General features: G+C 35.8%; 1 protein-coding gene across 3 annotated transcripts in view; it reads right to left on the bottom strand.

Annotated features, from left to right (window-relative positions):
- Nucleotides 1–6: 6 nt before the first annotated feature.
- The window catches only part of ATP13A3 (ATPase 13A3), a 58,176-nt gene continuing 35,610 nt past the window's right edge, over nucleotides 7–22,572 (bottom strand). For 2 of the 3 annotated variants that reach the window (XM_085298669.1, XM_085298668.1), the window contains 23 exons: nucleotides 22,344–22,523; nucleotides 20,637–20,794; nucleotides 19,751–19,939; nucleotides 18,690–18,751; nucleotides 17,946–18,096; nucleotides 17,380–17,496; nucleotides 16,493–16,510; nucleotides 16,218–16,371; nucleotides 15,965–16,085; nucleotides 14,689–14,813; nucleotides 13,518–13,696; nucleotides 12,937–13,059; nucleotides 12,771–12,850; nucleotides 11,957–11,999; nucleotides 11,738–11,847; nucleotides 10,714–10,810; nucleotides 9,761–9,833; nucleotides 8,669–8,846; nucleotides 7,336–7,523; nucleotides 6,508–6,596; nucleotides 6,025–6,105; nucleotides 2,170–2,259; nucleotides 7–635 (listed from right to left, as the gene is read on the bottom strand). In XM_085298669.1, the coding sequence (XP_085154795.1) occupies nucleotides 438–635; nucleotides 2,170–2,259; nucleotides 6,025–6,105; nucleotides 6,508–6,596; nucleotides 7,336–7,523; nucleotides 8,669–8,846; nucleotides 9,761–9,833; nucleotides 10,714–10,810; nucleotides 11,738–11,847; nucleotides 11,957–11,999; nucleotides 12,771–12,850; nucleotides 12,937–13,059; nucleotides 13,518–13,696; nucleotides 14,689–14,813; nucleotides 15,965–16,085; nucleotides 16,218–16,371; nucleotides 16,493–16,510; nucleotides 17,380–17,496; nucleotides 17,946–18,096; nucleotides 18,690–18,751; nucleotides 19,751–19,939; nucleotides 20,637–20,794; nucleotides 22,344–22,523 (2,804 nt within the window). In that variant the 3' untranslated portion in view covers nucleotides 7–437. The remainder of the gene's footprint in view (nucleotides 636–2,169; nucleotides 2,260–6,024; nucleotides 6,106–6,507; nucleotides 6,597–7,335; nucleotides 7,524–8,668; nucleotides 8,847–9,760; nucleotides 9,834–10,713; nucleotides 10,811–11,737; nucleotides 11,848–11,956; nucleotides 12,000–12,770; nucleotides 12,851–12,936; nucleotides 13,060–13,517; nucleotides 13,697–14,688; nucleotides 14,814–15,964; nucleotides 16,086–16,217; nucleotides 16,372–16,492; nucleotides 16,511–17,379; nucleotides 17,497–17,945; nucleotides 18,097–18,689; nucleotides 18,752–19,750; nucleotides 19,940–20,636; nucleotides 20,795–22,343; nucleotides 22,524–22,572) is intronic. The other variant, XM_085298670.1, reaches the window with a different exon arrangement.

Below are 22,572 nucleotides of genomic sequence, written 5' to 3'. Positions count from 1 at the left end.
ACCAAAAGAAAACAGCCAAAAAGGTCATTACGTGTCTCTAGTACTACCACAAAAGCCTTACATCAAAGAGCTTACATTAACAGGTGCCCTGGTAAACAAGTTAGAACAACGATTAAGATATCCCAGGCAAATAAAGCGAACCTGTTTAACTGCCCTGCAGTTTAAACCTCCAAATAYATCTCATTTTGGAATAACTGTATTTTTAAGTTAGAAGAAGGTGGAAGAAAAGATGACCAGTTTTGTTCTGCCTAAGGTAACCTACATTTTTAAAATGTATAGCTATGAGAGTCTGGCTCTGAATTATGTATTCAGACAAACAAAAACAGTTGGAAGTATCTGTTCAGAATTTGACATTTAGTATAATGTAATTTCAAATGAAGCCTGAAAATTACATTCTTCTAAATTCTACTAAAGACACATGCCACCAAGATCCGTTGTTATGTTAAAGTGATGATTTGATATGAACCATTTTCTTGAGAAGGTACTTTAGCTTCTGTTGTTGTTCTGGGTTTTGGTGGCCATTCTGGATCAACCAGCAGTTCCTGAGCTAGATGCATATACTTGGCTTTTGGTGTCTTCTCTCTACAACCAAACAGTGAAGAAAGGAAACAAGCTCCCCAGTGATCCACAGCCTCCTGCAGAAGTAGTAAACAGATTTAAAAATTTGATTATTGAAAGCAGAATTAATTAACAAACCACACAGTAAATCATTACAAAAAAATAGTATTCTAGTTTTTAATTTACTGTGTCATTGTCATATTAGATCTAGAAAGCAMAGCACAGAAGCTTTTTGGTAAGGTCATCTCTTCTATACTAAGGTAGCAATGATATTAAAAAAAAACCACTAAAACCACAAGTATTCTGCATTATAGTAACACAAAAGATCACCAACAAATTTTAACAGTTCTACTAAGTAGAAGTGTAACAGGCACCATTAAATGTTGCTGCTATTGAAGAGTCTTGGTCTTTAAAAAAAAAGGCAGTGATATTCCCAAATTCCCAGAGATTTTCAATGAATRAACAAAATCTCTCACAATGAATTGTTTAGCTGAATGCATCCAACCAACCACAAGTGGCAGAATTTAACCATTCTGAGACCCCTAATTTCATTCCATCATAGGAAGCAAGTGCTATGGCCAGGCAGGATAAACAGTTACTAGAACACACAAAGCATTGAACTAAAACGTTCTGTTTTATTTCTCTTCTCCCAGGCCTAAATACATGCAACTTAACTAGTTGGAGAAGAAAAATACCACTCCCCCAGTCTCAGAGTGTTGGATTCCTCTCATTTCTCAGAGAGCACCTGTATTTTGTATGGCTGACATTCTGATGCAGATGCATACTACATAGAAATTCGGAGTATGAACAAACCTATGTATGGGTGAACAGAACCCAACATGAGCCTTAACCAAAACTCCCATTCTTCTGTGAATGCACAGCAATTTGTTCTTGAACATCCTCAAAATGGCAAATGCAACTCTGAAGTGAATACATTTAAAATTTATTATCGAAAAATAAAGCACTAATTTTTAGAAGAAGTATACAAACAGCTAAAAGTGGTAAGCCAAAAGGCTTAGAAAAGTCTATTTTCTATGGGATTCATAGAAAATTCTTTCATGTATTAATGTCAGAAGGGCAGACCAAAGATTCATGGTCACTTGAAGAGAAGAAGCTAAAGTTCAGAGTCTCTTAAACCTCCTAAATTAGTAATAATGTGCCTTCACTTGCCATTTCCTTTTTTTCATTTGTGTGTGCTATAAATTACTGTTCTCTAAAATCCTAACTCAAATTCCATTTAATCAAGGACTGGATTAGACCCAGAGTCAGCAATTCTGCTTTCAAGTAAATCAAGACATTCCTATTATGCTAATTTGCTGCTACAATGCAAATGCAATTTGCTAATATGCAAATGGCAGATAAAGTGAGAAAACTCAAAAGCAATCTGCTGGGTTCGTCTCTCGCGTCTTGTATACAGAGAGAAGCTCTTCAGCATACAGGTGTCAACAAGGAGAGAAATACAAAACCAAAAGCCACTCCTTTTAATATTCAAGTTACAGAAATCCAATTTAAACATTAAGACAAAAGACATTTTTTTTAGATAGTAAAAAACCACAAAACTGATTAATTTGCATGCACTCAAATGATGACAGCAAAATACTAGTCTCCAACCTGAGGCGGCTGGGGTATGTTGAGGCGATATTCTCCTTGTTTGTCTCGATTGAACACAACCTTCCAAAGGATCATATCAAGGAGGACATTCTGTGAGACATTGCAGTGAGTGGGAAGAATTAAAGAAACTAATGATCATTTGTTGTTAGTGTGCACATTACAAATAAATTTTGAAATAGTGTGTTAGGCATAACTAATTCTGTGCCAGACAAAACAGAGAGCTTACGTTATTTGTCAGTTAGCGATAAACATTTTCACTTAAGTGCCCACATGAGATTTAAGAATATGAACATGTACTTTAAATCAACCGCAATATGACCAAAACTGCATTCACCAGTATAGATAGAAGTTATAAATATACATACTTAATGTGTTTCCATACTTTTAAAAAAGCTGAAGCACTGCATACATTAGTGCTTAAAGCAACATTTTCTGAAAYCATCTTTAACATTGTATGGTACTTCATAATGTAGTTATTTATTTTTTTAAAYAGTGACATTCACAGAAAAGCTTGTATGGAGTGGCAAATCTGAGCCACCAAAAGAAATTCTGAAGGCCTTAGGCGCTGTTCCTGATTTTGGAAAGAGGACRGATGTTATGCACTACAATTTGTACATCTGGTTATTCTTATCAGGCTGCGTGGGTGGACTAGAGAGCCTTGAACAAGTCAGGCAGAACAGATGTGAACYTGTGTCTCCCAAGGCCTTAAGCCTATGACCCTCTGATCTTTGAACAGATTCAGCATTTAACACCTGACTATTCTCCACCATTGAAAAGGGGAGCTGATCAAACAGACTCTTATAAAAGCATCTGCCAAGCAATCTCTCAGTTTGTTAAAAGCTCATTTTTGAAGCTGGTCTGTTTCCTTCTGGTTCAAATATATGTCTACATCAAGCATTTGAAATGAGGAGAAACAACTGCTAAGGTTTGCCTTTGTTACGCTCTAACATCTAGAAGAAAGAATACATGTGGATTTACAAATCTAGTCTGACACCTCCACGGATGGAGCAAAAGCTTTACAGAATTTCAGAAAACACATTTTGGACAAACACACTCAGAACTCAATCCTGTTGTGTAAACAATTAAGAAATTAGATGGTAGTGGGGACATTAAGTGTCAAACTGACAAGTGTGACAAATTAAGAATGATCCAACCTCTCCGCTTRTCATATCATTATGAGAACTTAGAGGCAATACATAAGAATTTGTCTCACCAAAACAAACAGAAACTACGGATTATATACCTACAAGAATGCCTTCTTGGAAGAAATAGGTAGATGCCACCAGCAGCTTTTCCAAAGTGTTAAGAATGTGAACTGCTGTTTTTAGTAACTGTGTAGTGAAAAGCCTGAGAAGAGTATCCAATGAGGTACACAGGACAGAAGGGTGATGCTTACTGAAAGTGTTGCTTACTGAAAATCTGCATTGGAAGCAAATGAATGAAATAGCTTGTGATTCCTCCATAATACATTGGAACTATGGAGTTGGCACTGCACGCAAAAGCTTCAGGAATCCTGGAACAGTACTACTGGACTTGGACAAATACAGTTCAAAAGGTGGGACAAAAGAAGGTCAAAATGCAAGGTGAAAATACGCATTGTAAAACAAGGTTTGGATCTGAGGAACACTGGGGCAATGCTTCTACTGGAAACCCACTGTGTAGTAGGACAATTCATCTCTGTCTAAATAAAGCACATCATTCTACAGTGAAAGCAGAAGAACTAGTCTGAAGTCAAATGCAGTATGTCCCAACCTGTACACATCAAGAAAACTTAATTCTGTAATTACTTCTATTCCACTACAAAAGTGCGAGCAACAAGACAAATAAGAAAATCTATCTAAAAGGAATGTGACAAGTCATCCCACCAGTTCTGGTAATGGCAAGTGACTGAAGTGCTAAAAGGTACTAATTATGATCTATATAGGAAGAAGGGATGTGGGACTGAAATACAGCGTGAAGGCAAACACTTTGCAGCAACTGTCATTTAGATTACGCTTACTGAAAACTTAGAAGTTTGGTTGATGTGGCAACCAAGTCCCAGAAGTAGAACCTTAAAAATCCCAAATCTAAGACAAAGTTTTGTCCAAGACACGTGCTGATACGCGGACTGACACACTGCTCGAGCAGGCTTTCTGCCAGAATCTTTACCAGTTCTAGTACTGAGACATTACCAAAATGTCTAGAAGTTAGGAAGACCATTACCTGAATAACAATGTAATTTTTCCAACAGAAGGTTTAAAAGTTATTTCTCTCAGAGTTTATCAGTGGACTGAGAACTGTAATCACCACCTTTTTATGATCAATATAGCTACACAAAGGTCAGTCCCAAATAGTAATTTCTTAGTGCTTCAGAAAAGCTTGATTTCCATAGATTGTTGCAATAAAAGTATCAAAACTTACTGAACAGAAAAGGCAAACAAAAAAAGTTTTTTAAGTCTCAGAACCACCATTCTGGGTCAGTGAAAAAAAAAAAAGCAAAATACATAAAATTTAGCTTTTAACAAACAGAAAGGTAGTCAAAAAAATAAGAATTTAGTAATACAAAAATATGAAAGGAAGGCAAAAGCAAGAGTTCCACAACAAGCAGGTTAAAAAATATAGAACAATCTTAGCAAGGCACAGAATCTTTAGGAGAGGATAAATTTGTTAAACAAGACAAAGGCCCAAGAATTTATTATCTACTCTGTTTCTGAAAAAAACAGATTCTCACATGTGAAAATTCTGAAATAATGTTCCAAAAGGGAAGAATGTAATAGAATGTTGTTCCAAATTAATCTGGAACAACATTTTGAATTCAAAGCATTTGTAACTTCAACTAAAGTATTCTAACTAAAAATAACATAAGCAACCAATGTTTTTAAGTTATGAATAAAAGAGAGAACCTAGTCAACCGGAAAGAGTCTTAATGCTGCAGCAGCATTCAAAGGCCAGAATGGTATGATGCAAACAAGCATTATGCTGGTTACCTTGATATAAATCCCTTACATAGTAATTGAAATACTACCTAAAAGCTGCAGAAAATGTTATACAGTGGAAAAAGGATGATCGTACTGCATAAGTTAAAAAGCTTTTTCACCTTGTAGAAGAAAAATAGTAGCTAATGACCGCAGCCAAAAGCCAATATATTTAGGCTGGAAATAAATMATCATTTTAACAAGGAGAAACAACCACAGGAATAAATGACTCCCTTTGAATTCTGACTCCTTTCAGAAGATGCATCTCTGCTCTTGAAGATAACATAGGGGTATCTGGACAAAAGTTAGAGTGTGTTTCTGCCCACACTAGATCAGGAATCACAGCAGAGAAGGTCAGTATCTAAATTGACTGCATGTGGACAAGCTCAGGGCCAGAAAAAGCAGATACATGCAAACATTTCTACTTCTGGACTTGAATAAACTGTTCGAATCAGATAAGATGAGCAAATTATATAGACTTGCAGTATTCTAAAGAATAAGATATATATGTGATTCAACAGAATAAAGATGGGCTTCCCTAAGAATTTTATATAAGCATTCTGCAACATTTAGTTCTTTACTATGGTATGCTAATCTGAACTGAATTATTACAGCAGATGAAAATTTCAACTATTTCTTTGGACAATACATTTAAGACTTTCAATTTTCCACTCCCTCCTCTTTCAAGAAAAAAAGACTTTTAAAGTTACGCCTTCAACACAGAAAACCTTGATACCTTAAATTTAGCCTAGAAGTACATTTGTAGAAGTACAAACTTAGAAGTAAAACAGTGCTCCCTTTCAACAGATGTGCTCTCAACAGAGACCTTCTAAACACAAGACAAACCTGTACCCTGAAAAACACTAAATAGACAAGTACTTTTTCCATTTGAATTTCTTACCTCCACCAACACGGATACAATTGCATTGACAATAACAATGATGAGAATTCTTAGACGCCACTCATATGGCACACACACGAGCTGTGAGAAAAAGTTGCCAGAGGTTAACAACATGCACACAAGGTAAAATGACACAAACATTCAAAACAGACTGATAATTACAAACTCACACACACATTATAAATACACAAGTCTATACGCATAGAAACCTAAATGCAATAGAGCTTATTAACGCTTAAGGGCTTTGATCAATGGTCCAGTCGTAAATTCAGGCAAAGTGTTTTGGCAAAAAAGGCGGACTACAACTAAGTTAAGCATTTCAGTTGTCTCTCTGCAAGTACACACCCATTTTGTTCAAGTTCCCCTGCTCCTCCCCCCACACAGATGAGAAGCCACAGCTCTAAAGTGTCAAGTATGCCCAAAAGGAAGCTAACCAGTTAGCTAAGAAAGTACAAAAGTCTGTGCATATTTGTGGAATCTTACCTCAAGAAATGCGTCAATAGATTCAACTGGATGCAACATGATGAAAAATATGAAGACATAAAGAACTATCACAGAAATAACAAACAGAACTGAAAAAAAATAAAATAAATAATCAGACCATCTCCCAGTCAAAGAATTTAGATAGGTTTTGCATATATCACAGGTTCATTTTTCCCTGGAAATACTCATTTTGCCCTCTAAATCCAATCTAGAGAAAAAGTCTGCTTAGTAGTGCACAACTAAGCACACAACTTTCCATCGAACAGTTTTTCACAATTTGTTACAGCTGAGTTTATGACCAAGACCTCAATGTTCAGAATTATTCAAATAATTATCTATTATAATATACAAGCAATGTTTTCTAACACATTTAAAAATATTAGCAAGTAAATACAGCAAATATACACGACAACTGATTTAAGATTAGGTTATTATAAAACAGCAAGGAGTTCAGTTTTATCACACCCCCAGAAACCCCATGATTCTACAAGAAAACTTCATATACTGCCAAGTCTGTGATTGCACTCACAGGTTTTTCCAAAGGAAAAAGAAAAAAATAAAACCACATTAGAAGTATTTTTCATTGTTTACTTTGAAGAAATATAGTCTCATCTTCTACAAAGAAAGAAGCAATTAACAGATTCCCCCATGCACATTATTTAATTCTTTCTTATTTCTATGATTATCAGAGGATAATCATCCCATGTTCCCATAGCAATGCTACTACTCCTAAAGGAGCACAATGGGATTGCAAGCAAACCATGGATAAGCACGTGGTAAGTAATTTGCAGTTTTACTTGGAACTGTATATAGAAAGAAAGGACTTACAATTTTTGTAGCATGGTTGTCTAAAGGGCTTTCCTTTAGAAAAGACAATTGCCACTATGAGGTACTGAAAGCTGGAGATAAAAAACAAAGTCGTGTTTTCATAATTTTTAATGTTATGTTCATCATGAAGAGTTTCGTTCTCATAGTGGGCAGAGCTGGTGTTTGTGGCATTCAATACATGACACGCACTACAACACAAAAACATAAAATTGAGTTAAGGAGAAATGCAAATCAGGCTAAAATCTATTGTTAAAAAAAGTGATGACCATAAATTGATACAGTAATTAAAATAAGCATATCCTTGAGAACATAATACAAATTGTAACTCCAAACTGGAGTAAGAAGGTAACAAGTTTTATGAATTCTGAGCTTCAAGTTCTTGCACGTGTCCAGCCTGTAAGTTCCCTACATGAACTGTTTATGAATTACCATTATAGATGCACTTTGATGAAAAGATAAGAAAATACTGCAAACTAAGAAAAGATACAAACAGCTCTATTCTCAGATATTCCAATTTTATTTTTTGGAACTACAGTAGGACTACACAACTTTGTATTCTAAGAACTAAAATAGGTCTGAACAATGAATACCAGATTTGGATCTCAATTGTCCGAGAGCTGAAAAATATTCACATCCTGTAGTCTGGCTCTGAATCATTTTCATTTCAGCCATTAAATAACACCTATGTATCAATAGGCATTTAACAAAATATTATCCCATAATCAGTCATTATTTGTTTCTTCTTGTCCTTCTCTCCACCTGGAAATCAAACCTGTGAAAATTTTCCCAGTAGATTATCTCCATCTTTTTGGAGAATGCCTACATGCAGACAAAGAAAATACCTACTGTTCTTGCTGCCTAATCATAATTTCTATTTGTATTATACATTTTCCTCAGATTCTCCTTTCCCCAAATCAAGCGTCAGACTCTGGTTTTCCATAAGAACCATCAGCACTTCATATTCCTACCTCACTTAACAGTACCTCCTTTCCCATTGCAATTTTTCCCTGCATATTACAAATGGAGCAGCTCATTTACCTACTGATCTCCACCTACTCATGCTATGGGCAACAGAGAGAAAGAAAAATCAGTAAGTTCTCTGAAGAAATCTGGGAGCAAAAGTTCATATTCACTAGACAAAAGTCTCTCCCAGGACTGCTGCCAGAAGTTCAACTCCTCTAGTGAGCAATGGCCATTAGCCTAGTTCAGCATACTAACAAGCTGCCATACAGAAGCTTTAGTTCCCACAGAGGGTGGATAAAGAAAAGAGCAATTATTGACTATTCCCTTTCAGTCATTAGCGTATCCAGTATGGAGCCGCTGAAACACTTACTCAGATTCTATTGTCCAATGCTCATACCAGGACTGTTGCTTGACCCAAAAAAACCCAAGGATTTGGAAAGCAAAGCAGATGATGATCTGAGACAAAACGGAACACAAAAGTGGACCTGAGATAAGACCTGATGGAGGCCTTTGCGCAACAAGTTCCTTCCAAGCAGGGTTCAAACTCACTGCAAAGAGAAAGAAAACTAAGTTGCACATTGTATCATTATGGCTCTCAAAAGCTACCCTCTTCACATTCTATGGAATTAGAATAGCCCACTCATGACCTCTCGAGCTTTACCCTTTACAGATTTGCCTGCATGGTTCAGAACCACCATTGTGAAACTACCTGAAAGACTACACCTCCCCAGATTGTCACAGTGCCTCCTATAGGCTGGTTACCTCTGGCAGCACAGGATGAAAGAGGACAATAATAGCATAAAGAGGCTAAAGCAATTAGTAGTGTGTTTCACAAAACTCCAGATATGGCTCTTAAGACTAAGCTGAGCTTCYCATTTTTCTAGCATAAGCACTTACAAATCTGCTCTTCAATTCTGGTCTCCCATGGCTTTGAAAAACTCATTTCTTTAAATCTTGGAAAATGGAATTCTACTGTTCGCCTGTACACTGATCACTATTTTCATGTGTGGAATTAAATACTACACTAGACAGGAGGTTGCAAACAAATGTAATCTCTTGCAGACATAAGTTTAACTAAAAATGCAAGAAACGAAAGACATTTGAGAAATATGATGTTGGAACAAGTAGGGTTTTGATTCCAACAGTAGCTTCCTCATTTCAGGACAAATTTTTGCCYCTCTGTTCAGCGAAGAATTATATTCATAAGATCATACCCATGACCTGGTTTTATCTGAAGACTTCTCAAAAACCTGAGCCGATTCTGATTCAGTACAGAGTTRTTAATTCATATACTGTAATAATTGCAGCATCTTAACTATATGACTTGGTGTTCACACCAGCCAACAGCACGTAACAAGATGTTAAAGAAAATCTAACCATGTAAGAACTGCTTCATTGTTCAGAGTTGCAAGATAGTTGAATGGTACAGAAGTCAGCAGTGATAATTCAGCACAATACTTACTAGTGAAGACAACCACCAAAATGATTGCCAAATCAATGAAGAGAAACTGGAAATCTCCCAGATTGCTCAGGATCTAGACAGAAATCACAACTGAAACATTGGTATTTTCTTCACACCAACACACATCTCACAGTAACAATTCTACTGCGTTAATTCTTCAAGCTTTACTCTATAAAGGAGAGAGTCAGTTTGGCAAGAGACTGCCTTAAGTCTGGTAAAGTCTTGTGTACCCTACAGTTCAGAGATCAAATCTTGAAACAGAATAGTTTAAAAGATTTGTTCCAGGTTCAAAACACAAGCTGTTCACTGGAAGTTGTTCTTAATCAAAACTTTTAGCAGGGAATCTTACAAACCCATTAAATAAAAGTTTAGGCCCACAGCTCTCTAAACACCACAGTCCCACTCATACAGTTGTCAGAATTTCCATCTCAAAGTTCCTTTAGTACTTTGCATTTTGGTTAAGTTACATATGCAAATTAAAGTACAGAATCTCCACCACACACCACCACAGTGAGTCCAGTCATATTAACAGAAAATACTCCACTTGTTTTTCCCCCGTCCTAACTCAACTTGTAGCTGCTCTATTTCAACCCTTACATAAAGGGAACGCACTGCCTTTAAACTAAGCTAGGATGTTTTAAATGCTGACRGTCTTAAATAATGGAAAACTGTATTTTTATTCTCTTTCTATACTTGACTTCCCACTGTACGGACTTTCTAACTGCAGGGATTAATGTCTTTTAAACGTGCACTACCATGATTTTCATACAACTAGTGTAAAAAACACCTCCAAAATACTATAGCTAGCACTACGTTTAATTCACAATTTTTAGAATGTGTTTGTTATTTGTGTGTACTTAAAGAGACTTGCAACAATTTAGTAGAAATATTTACCAACTTTTAAATCTCTGAATTATAGTACTATTGCTTAAGCACAACATTTAAATACTTACAGAATACAGCAGAGTAACACTGATGTACTGGATAATGCTGTATAATGCCATGAACTTAAATACACAAAAGGAAGTTATTAAAGCAGCACGGCCTTCCCTGTCAAAACAAACACATTCAAGTAACCAGAAAGCTTTTTATGCAAGCAGTTATACTCTGCTTAACAAAATGTTAGCTAAGATTAAACATAAACCCTTTGAGACATGTTACACTGAAGACAGAGCTGAGACACATGAAGGAAAAGAAGGGGTAAGAATGGTACACTTCCAAGTGTATCACAGCTGGAAGCATGGACASAGCCATCAGCTTACTTCAGCATTCTTTGACTTTAGGTCGTTCTCCRATAACATGTTTAAATGCATTTCTGCTTGAAAAAGCATGTATCCCACACAAGTTCACTACACAGATTGAATGAGCATGCAGTCAGTCAGTTGCTACCTTCAAAGATGTTTCTGATTACCCAGTACTTTCATTCGTTCCACATAAATGAAACTAGATTCTTCTCTGACTGACTTTCATGGAAAACTTATCTAACTTCCAATTCTAGAATTGAAAATTTGTCAAAACCTATTTAGGAAATTCAGTTTCTATCCATGATAGTGCTGAGGACTGAGGTTATCCAGAGAACTTTATCCCTCATAACTACACACTGCCTTCACGGAAAGGCAAGTAATCCGTAAGACACTAAATTACACATTAAYGTTTAGAAGGTGTCACACAAAAAAGTGCAGTTTATGTGGACAAAAGGTAAATAAATCAAAACACTGAACTCYGCCACGGCAAGTCCTTACTAAGAGTACCTTTAGCAAAGAAGCACAAACTACTAAACTTATCACTTGTGCTTTAATTCAAATGGGCTTCCTATAATGTCAAACGTGCACTAAGAGTATGCAGAATGAGTTACATAGCTACTACATATGCTGCTTCAGCTAGCTTACCACTAGTCTATAAAATACTATTTTGAACACTGTTAATTGCATTTATATGCAGAAAAGTATTCGTTAAGGGCACAGTAAGTGGTACTACCTGATCAGCTTTGGCACACAGGAAATACTAGGTGTCCTGGAAGTGAACGGTGATGCCACAGAAGCCTCAAGTTCAGACAAAGATATACCACCATGTGCCCTCTTTAGTGCCTGCCAGTTAGTATCAAAAGAAAGATCATTTTGAAGCACTCCTTCAGCTGTAAAATTTAACCAAATAATTTAACCAAATATTCTGTATGTAAAATAAAAATATACTTACTCCACAATCATTTGCACCATCTCCACACATGCCCACATAGTAACTATAAAAATCAAACATATGTCAACATTCCACACATTTCCTAATCACAGTCCATTTAATTTATTTCATGAAATACTTTTATATTACATGACATATTCAGGACATGAACAGACAAAAGCGATCCTTGATAAAGACAGTAATTACTATTCCCATTATACACATAAGGAAGTAGACAGAAAACTAACATGACTCATCCAGGTAAATCAAACCAATAACAGTTACCATCCTTCTGTCATTCCAAGGTCTAAAGCATATATGCTCTGGGGGGGGCAGACTTTTGTAGCATTTGGTATTGCAACAGAGTTTATAAAAAGATAATCCTAAAAGCATCAGGATGGTCCAACTTCAGAAAAAAACAAGGAGAAAAAAAAATGTAGTCACGTGAGTAACAATCTCAAACTCAATAGTTTGAGCCTAGCACCAACACACAGGATATGATAAATGACCAGAAATCACTTTAACACTTCTTTAACAAACAGAAGACATCCAATACATTTGTTTACTAAGCCAATTAACCAGATTTAGAAATATGCTAGTCAGTTTAGCTACTAATCACTTAGAGTAAACTTTCATAATTTAAGATATTCACAACTGACCAGCAGATGGTACTGTTCTCATTCCAGTTTGGCTAAAGATCTGATTTACCAACTCAAAAGATTTTTTTYTTCATTTGATGCAATAGCTTATAGCATACATAGGGAGGCTTTTTCCTAACACATTGAACACCCTGTCAGCCCTTACTTGCCCTTTATACAATTAAGCAAATACTTACTCTACATTTTGTAAAGCTTCCACCAGCTGAGTTTTCTGATCAGGTGCCATGCGAGCAAACACAGTGCCATGTAACACAAGCTGGAAAACAGGAAATTTCTTACTGTTCTTCACCAGACAAAGTCTGTCCATCACCAAAAGGGCCCATAGTCAAGTAAAGTACTTACCTTGGGTACCAGATCCTGGAAATGCTCCAGAATCACTGCAAATGACTTTCCATTCATTGCAAAATGGTATTTGGTCATCTGGAGATCCTCAAGGCTTTCATGGACCAATTTAACTGGAATATCCTATCATCAGAAGTATTTTAATTGTCAAGATGTAATATATTTACATAGGTACTGTGTAATTTCAAACTAACACTCAAAGTGGTATTTCTGCAGATAACACACTAGTGTAGGCTTGGGAAAGTTTCAACTGAAAGAAAACCTCATATAATGAAAACATCTACTGCATAACAAGAACATCAGCTTATCATGTTTCAGTTACACGGAGCGAGAGCAGTCTTAAGACTTAAGTATAGCAAAAACGCCTCCTGCACAGCTAAAATGCCAAATCTCACATGCCATAGATCAAAGTTGAAAAAGCAACTCCAAGCTATTCGACCACTCTTTGTTTTACTATCTGAAAGTTAACTAATACCTCCACTTTGATTTGCAAAGGTGCTTAATGAAATAATTTGAAAAAGAAATAAACTTAACAGCAAATCTAACTAATAACACTCTAGAGAAAAAAATGCTCAAGTTACCTCTGAGTTTATGGCTGGTGATGAACTAGTGCATTTTGCGAGGGTATCTGCATAATGCCAGTTGATCCTGGCAGCCTGCCCATCCTTCGGAGGTAGTGCTTCAGCAATAATGACCTTATCCTGAGGTAGAATCATTCCACAGTCTCTGGCCACAGAGATAGCAGTTAACATATTATCCCCTGTTAAATAATTGCATTTAAAAAAGTTTCAATTAAAAAAAGGATAAGTAGCATGCACTGACATGCAACAGAAGAGACATGCTAACTATGCCAGTTTTAAGGCAGGAGAACTGCTTAAGTTAAAGTGACACCTTCAGCACAATGCAAGTCTACAGCAGTCAAAGTTTAGCCCTGTAAACCCCTCCTACTGCACTAACATCACTAGAAAGTTTGTTTCCTTCAATTACAAAAATTTCCTGTGATCAAATCTTAACATATATTTAAAATCACGCAGAAAGCATGTGATTACTTAAAATACACTTTTTTAAAACGCTGTCATAGACCATGCAGGACCAACATCAAGTTCTATTACTAACTAATCAAAACATTCTTCCAGAGTTACACCTGTGATTAAAAAGCAAACACACTGTATGGAAAGCACTGAGAAAACTTACATACTAATACTGTCCTGCTTATGCAGACATATGCAGTCATTCTCACAAAAAATTTAAAGTGACTTGCCATAAGATAACTCAGGCTGGTAGGCAACCTCAGGAGCTCACACCTAGTCCAATCTACTGCTCAAAGCAGGGTCAATTGAGATCAGGCCAGTACATTTTTCTGTCTGATCTTGAAAAACTCAAAGGTTTTCCATCCTACAAATCCAATGCAAGGTAACTTATGAACAGCGCTGGGGAGACCAACCTACAAAGTAGAATAATCCCAACACTGATTTCAGACCTCTGCCTAGCCAGAACATCTTTTACCCGAAATGAAATAGATTGATGTCTGAAATAGATTGATGTCTGAACAGTTTCATATTTTTTATGCTATAAATCTATACTAACCTGAATGCTATTCTATAATCTGATGTAAATGCTATGCTTCTTGCTCTAAATACAGTAAAATCCAGTCTATTGACACTAAAATTTTACTTAATACTTTACTTATATATGTAAGACCAAAAAAGATAAGATTTTATGTCTTTAATACAAATGTGTTTACATGCTAACCTGTAACCATGACAGTGCGAATGTTGGCTTTATGCAAATCTTCAAGTACAGCAGGGGTTTCTTGCTTCAGCTTGTTTTGCATTATGATTAACCCCATAAAATCCATGCTGCTTTCAATAGCGTCTCTGTAGAAAAAGCAGCAACAGAAAACTTAAGAATTGCAAATACTAGCTGCAGCTTAAAGAGTCTGTTTTTTCTGGTTATCAAAGTAAAGAGAAATGTTTAACTATGAAAAGTGTGAAGAAGCTTTATAAAAGATGACCCCAAGAGATATTATCATCCCCATTCATTTATGCTTATTTCCTTTGTTTAAGTTTAAAATAAAAACATGAACCAGTATGACAAAAATGTTGTTTCCTCTCAAGTACAACTATTCAACTATGGTTTCTTTCCCAGAACTCTTTCTATAACTAATTGTATTCTCAAAAAGAAAGGTAACTCCTGAAAAAATGCTCCAAAATTGACTGCAGCCATTTTTTATTTTATTTAGAATGCACAGCTGGGATTTCTTTTCCAAATTAGCTGAACCTTAACATATAGTCTACCAATTTTTATTCCCAAAGCTAAAGAGTTTAGAAATTAATTAATTAAGTCAGTATCCATGGGGCTTTGATATTCTACTTCTACAGATTTTCACACCTGACACTGGAAATCTGTTTCTCTACTTTGCACTGTTTTGGTAAAGATTTATCTTAATACAGAACTGACAAAACMACAGAGTCATTTTCATAATGCTGCAACTCAAACTCTATGGATAAAATGCATTTGCCAAAAAACTAGGATCATATGAAAAATAATTAACAGAAAATTCTACTCTTACAAGAAAAAGAAAAGCTCTTCTACCAACAGGTTTTCTAATGAGAAAATGGTCACCCTGCCCACAACAGATGATAAAACTAAATCAAACATGCACAAGAGGGTTTCCACGAGATGCCATCATCTTTTAAAGACAGTTGATAAACACACAAGTTGCAGAAAAATAAGATGAGATTCTATGCCATGTTAACAAAAAGTAAAACACCATAAACTATTATTACAGTACATTTCAAGCTCAGGGCTGTTCCTCAGAATTCACTTTCTTACAGAAGAACTTGCTTGTCTTAAATTTCTCATGTATTGTCCAAAGTACAAATAAAGAATGCACAGGATCGTGTACATCAAGAGAGAAAAAGGATGAACAGGAGTTGTAACTGATTTAAACCAAAGTAAACATCACAATCCAAACCATGCAGCTTTTAAAGTCTGTTACTTATTAAAAAAGTAAAGTCACTCCTACCTATTAATAGTCTGGACTTTGTGCCATGTAAGCTTAGACTCCAATTTTCTGTGAGCAAGAGCAATAACTCTGAAGCCCTGCTTAGTGTATTCTTCCAGGACACTCTCAAAGTCAACAGGAACTTTAAAAGAAAGAAATAAAGAACAAAAGAGGAAAAAAAAACCCGTCAAGCATCAAGTTCAGAGTTACTAGAATTGTTCCTATTACAGTTTAGCTACAAAGGTGGGGTGGAGGTGTCAGTTTTTTCCTTTACCTGTTTCCTGCTTACACAAACTGGCAATCACCTCAGGGGCACCTTTCATGTAAGCATCCATTCTCTTCTCCCCCAGAACTCTGGTTATTACACACATACGTTGTAAAACTGAAGAAAATGGAAACTGGCGCACAATTCCAATCTCATAGCTGGTCTGTAAAATGTAAGACAGAAGAGGAAAAAGGTTACATCCCCAAAAACGCTTAGAGGTGGACATCCCCATTAATGCTTAAAGAGAGGTGGATGTTTATGTGAAAAAAAAAAATCATACTTACTGAAAGCTCAAATAATTCCTAAAAAAAAAAAAGACATTTGTTGAAAATCTTCATTTTGGATTAATATTTTCAGATACCAAAGTATTTGCAAATAAATCTACACAGCGTTCTCAGTCTAAAGTCACACTGCATTTCCAAATGATATACCGTACATTTAGCATCTTTTACTTAAGACATTAGAACCTGATTTTTAATWCTAGAAAAACATGAACAAAGATAAATAGCGTACTGATTTCTGTTACAGTATCTGCAGGACTTTTCTCAGTCTAATTTCTGTGTCAGTTTAGCCTATGTAAATGACGGTAACAAATTGTTTCAGRACGAAGCCATGATTACTGCATCACAGCCAAAAACAAATCCTGTATTAAGTCCCCAGAGTACTTATAATGTGTAATCTCCTTCACAGTAATTACTGTTATGCATAGAACCACATCAAGTTCTGAACAGAAGAGAAGCTTCTATCCACTGTGRAGGAACAGAACACACAGGAACCAACCTGCTACATCCTCCTGCTGCCTTTCTTTGTGATAATCTAGGTAACAGAAACTGCAGGGTGAGCAGACTGAAACACTTCAGCAGCACAGTAACAATTTGGTAATGACACTAACTTTAAAATGCCCAAGCTCTAAACGCATTATAGTACTTGACAAACAATCTGCAATGGTAACAACCCTGGCAATCAATCTGGTTGTCTTGAAAGTGACATCTACTGAATCACTACCTTCAACAACAGTTGAACAGTTTAATTTTTTTAAACTTGTCTTTCGAAAAAAAACAGTTCTGATCCTGTTTGCATTATACCAGCCAGAACCACAGCATATGGTAAAATGCATCTGTTTGTTAAACTCAGCTTTGTTTAATTCAAAGAATTGCTTGAATTTTTATACCATTTCTTGATTTGTTGCCTGCTTGGATTCTGGAAAAGGCTGTTTTGAAGGGCGAACCACCGTTGGCATAATACGATTATGAAGTGCTGTTTCTTCTTCAGTTGCTTCTTCTAAAATCTGTATTAAAAAAAGTATAATCAACTAAATCAACACATTCATTAACTTAGGTTTTCTCATAATGTAGTTGTCAGAATAATAACCCTGGAGGTCAGCCCAAGATGCAATGATCTTCCTAAACAAGATTTTTGGCAGTTCACATAAGATCTTCATAAAAATTTTGAATTTGAATTACATACACTAAAACTTTGCCACACATACTTCAGCATCAGAAAGTAGTAAATTAGATGTTCAAATTCTTTACATTTTTATGAACTGTAACATCAAATACATTTTAGAAACACTTTCATATTAAGATTTCCTTTGACACTTAAGTATTTTCACAAGTTTACCATTTTAAAGTTACAACTTGAATTGGCACATAATGGTGCATCTTGTACGACAGCGTAGAACACTTCGTATTACAGAACTTACAAATGTCACTTTTCTTGAAACAAGCAAATACTTACCCATCCTATTGCTTCAAACATCTTCAAATCAAGTGGGTCCCCAGAAAGTACCCCTTCAATTTTTGTAAGGGAATGACAAGTTGCCATGCAAGCAACAAACTCAGACTTCAGCAAGCTCTCACTGCAAGCCCTCTCTTCCGGCAAAAGGAAACTAAAACAATGAAGTTATAATATACTTAGCACTGTAATTATTTATTATGAGCCAATTCAAACTGTTTGTTTAGATTAACAGAAGAAATTGACTGCACAAGTCTCTTTACATGTATTTTCACACATCACCGAAAAGAGATTAAGACTCTAGGCTGTAATCTTCAGAAATACAGTCACAACTTCTGTTGGCTTCTTCAGAAGTTCTGTGTTAATTCACTCTTTGGTTAGATTTCCTTGCACAGAGGCCTCTTACCACTTTGCATGTGACTCAATTAGCTAAGCCATTTCATTTTAATCACCCAAAGAGTCATTACTTTAGAGGGTAGAAATAAGGAAACACGCCAAATTTAAACAGCGTCAATTCTCCATTATCAACCTAACGGGGTCTGGGACTTTAACCGGTTAAATTCTGGTTCACAGACTGCTAAATGTTACTAACTTTTCATTACTTCTAAACCATACTTTCACTTGCATTCTTACAGCCCATTACAAATGCAAATATTTGAGCTCACTTGAGTCTTCCATTCTATTCAGCAGAAGCTTTTAAAGCACAACCAGGTATCCTATTTGTTATTAACTCTCACTTATCCTTACCGAGCACTTTCCACCCGCTGAATTCCCCAAAGATCCAAACCATCCTCAGTAAGTGTGCCAGTCTGAAAAACATATCAAGGGGAGTTGCAGGAGAAAAAAMCTTCACAACCAAGTTATCCTCACATAAAGCAAAAATTAAAAGGTAATAATCCAAACTACAGCTAACAATACATTTTATTTCATTTTCACTTTAAAGAAATAAAGATTTTAGAACAAAAAACTCAAATATCTTCTTGGCTTTTTCCTAATAACTAAGTTCCAGTTTTGTGAAATACCTTTTTCTTTTTTTAAAAAAAGCATTCAAAACAATCATGACCTTGCTCAGGAACAGGACAAGGGAGACAGAGCAAGTCCAAAGGTGAGAGCTCGCCCCCTCTGTCTCTGAGGGCAGGGGTGTGTACACACATGTGCAATCTATGAAAGTGCTTTACCTTACATTCCAAAAGGTTCATGCTTTGAAAAGATAACGGACCCTAAACCCTTCAGTACCAATTACTTACACAGTTAAAAACAGCAGTTGAAACATATGTACCAGGGAAATAATACATTTAATGTGGATACTTAAAATCTTAGATGAAGATTTTAAGAGGGAAAGGAAACTTGATTCAAGAATTAGCTGAAAGAAAAGGTTTCTGGCTAGCGATATTAATGTTTTTCATTATTTCTTAGCAGAAACATGACTGAAGTAAACTTATTTGACTTTTCATTTGAAATAAATGAAAATGAGAAAGCCTGACCTCAGACTTAAACCTGAAATTTTCCAGAAGTCTGTGTGCAAAACAAAACTCTTGGGAGWCCCCTACTCTTTCATTTTTGAGGCGCCACTAATACATTAGAACTTGGAGTCTTAAGATAAGAAAGGAGCTTCATATTTTAAAAACTTTTACAGTCTACTCTAATAAAGTAAGTGAATTAACTGATGGCAAACACTGAAGACCTGGAATAAAACTGACAAAACTTACTCCAAGGTAATTAATTTCACTGTAGTTACTACTCTTTCCGGATTTTCTTTTACTGTTTATTCCACCTTACAGATACCAAAGTTTCAAAATTCAACCAACCTTATCAAAACACACAAGATTCAGCTGGCCACAAATATTTATCCTTTGTGGGCTGATGCAGAAGATGCCAATTTTTTTCAAACGTTTCTGCGCATAAACAATGCCAGCAGTCATGGCAGCAGGGAGTGCTGGGGGCACTGTGATAGTGATAATGTCAAGAGACTCGATGATGATGGTATGAGCTGGAACCTGCAATAAAGATCAACAAAGTTAAGGAACAAAACCTGCTACTTAAAAGATTCACTGTCTCACTGAAGTATTACATCACTGTTAAAGGCAAAAATCCATGCATTGCTTTCCCTAGCATAGTGGGTTCCGGAGGGCCCAGGAACTACCATGACCTTCACCAATAAGCAGCCATGACAATCCATTCCTAAAATATCCACAACCCATAACTAAGTGTTCACTCTTCCTCCTGCAAATACATTACTTAGAGTGACTAAAAAATACATAATTCTTCAGAGAGAAAAGAATTATGAAGCTGTCAAGTAGTTTGATTTCTGTATTCCCCCCCCGCATCATGATTTACATTTTCATAATGTAAATTATAATTTTATAATTTCATATATACATTATAACACACATTTTATACATTATATATCCAACTGCCTCCAACTGGATATCAGTCACATGGTACTCAAAGAATCTAGAAACTGGGTCAGTGGAAATTGAGGCAACAAACTCAAATTTCACTGTAGTATAGTCAAATTCTGTAACATAGTCTGCAATTCTGCTAAGTCTTCTTTAAGACAAATTTTTCACTTCGAAATAAAGCATTTCCACATAATTGTTTCTCAACATCTGAAGACGTGTGTTGGAAATTAAGATCAACTCTTTTCTAAGATGAAGYAGTTGTGGACAAGAATACAGTGAAATGAAGACGTACCTTGTTTAAGATGCTATTGACAACTGTGTACAGAAAGCCAATGCCTGCCACCACTACCAAAGACAGGAGAAACAGATAGGCATCTCTATAGAGTTTAAAATCAGTTGGCTTTGGATACAGTATAGAGCGAACAAGTTGTCCTTTAGCAGTGCTAAAGCCTATAAATAAAAAGGAGTAAGTATAAACAGCAGCAAAACTATTCAAAGATGTTCAATACGTTCATGTATTCAAATACAAATATTCAAAAATATTGAAATACTTCAAAAACCTTAAGCTACTTATTTCATTAGGACAGTTTCTCAATATCTGGTAACAGATATTTTGCAGTGCTGTAATTAAAGTGTACATGACACTAAGTGTTTCTGTGTTTTGGAAAGAACACATTGCTAATACCAACTAACTCCTCTTTTACAGACGCAGTAAATACTCAACTGGTTTGGGCTGGTAGAATTGGCTGTATAGCATTTCGCTTCTGCTCTGCCCCTTATAATGCAGAGCTAGCAGGTATATTTATTAGATGCCTAATTGTGCCAGTCCTTGTGAAACGAAAACAAAGTTTGTTAACAGAGTTCAACTTAAAGCATTTAAACAGTAAATGTGTATAGGTTCCTCTGACAGCCAGAAAAAAAAAAAAAGATTCAAGGGGGAAAAAAATAGTGCTATGAATCGTCTTTTGGACGATTCTCTTCTCTTGATCACATTATGACACCTAAGCTAGAAGCAAGGCACTTAAGCGTCCTGGAGACAGATGATCAATAGACAGCCTGGAATCCTCCTTAAACCTTTACCTTAACACCTTGAGAGGCCAATGTCAGTGCTCGAATTTTTATGTGGAACATTTTGTATATGTTTACACTTCAACCAACACCTCCTTGATAACACCTCTCAATCAGCAATCAGACATCTTTGCACACAAGCATACGGAGTTATGCTCTCCCAAAAGCATTCCAAAAACTTAATTCTGGAATACCTTCACCCTTCATGGCTTTTTATTTTTTTTTTTTTTTTAAAGTAATTCCATGACAGTACTCGAAAATTGCTTAAAAAACAGTTTATTCAATGCTAAGTCATTAAGTCCAGTTCTCCTGCAGTGGATTATAGTTTACCATGTATTTTATGGTGATTTTCTGAAGACCACCTTTGAAAAACAGTATACCTCAACTACTTTAGTCTGTGCAATTATTTTTAATAGAACACTTGTATTAATCTAATTCCAAACCTTTAAAATATAGTATGTATAAGCACTGCTGTGAAAAGGATTATATAAATCAAAATTTTAAGCAAACACTGGTATTTACTTTCACAAAAACTACAGACCAAGAAAAACATCTTGCATTGTCAATGACTCCAGTAAATAAGAGATTTACCAGACATTCTCCACCACCACGTATATGCAATCAAATAGTGTGCTAAACCTTTGAACAACAGCATACATCGTTCAACCAAAACATTGTAAACACATCTTAAGAGTTGAAAATGCACCAGCTAGGTTTTAAATCAAGGCTTAAGATTGATTCACTTTCCCATTTGCCAGCTGATGCTCTCCAGGCCATTATCTAGTTCCCTTACTGTTGTAAAAGACATTATTTACCATATTATTTGGGGTATAGTCATTTCCTCAAGATTAGCAACATTCAGTACCACACTCTGAAATACACCTACAAAACTGGATAGTATGTTAAAGAGTGATAAACTTTAAATCTATACCTGTTCTCACTACTAGAGCTTTGACTAATTCTCCAGTATAAAATCGTGTTTGAATTACATTGGTTCCACAGAACAAAGTATGCCGTTTATGCACTTCGGGACTGTATATTTCATCTCCCATTGCTTTTGGATCTTCTGAAGGATTTGGTAGATTAATCTTTGTGACAGGAACACTTTCACCTTAAATGGAAAAAGAATCTCTGAGATCAAATACGAATAGTCACTTTCC

The sequence above is a fragment of the Rhea americana genome, unplaced genomic scaffold, assembly GCF_003343005.1.
Source record: "Rhea americana isolate MKP2758 unplaced genomic scaffold, rheAme1 scaffold_14, whole genome shotgun sequence".
Taxonomy (NCBI): domain Eukaryota; kingdom Metazoa; phylum Chordata; class Aves; order Rheiformes; family Rheidae; genus Rhea; species Rhea americana.
The sequence above is the reverse complement of the archived record's forward strand: the minus strand, read 5'-3'. Positions and strand labels throughout refer to the sequence as shown.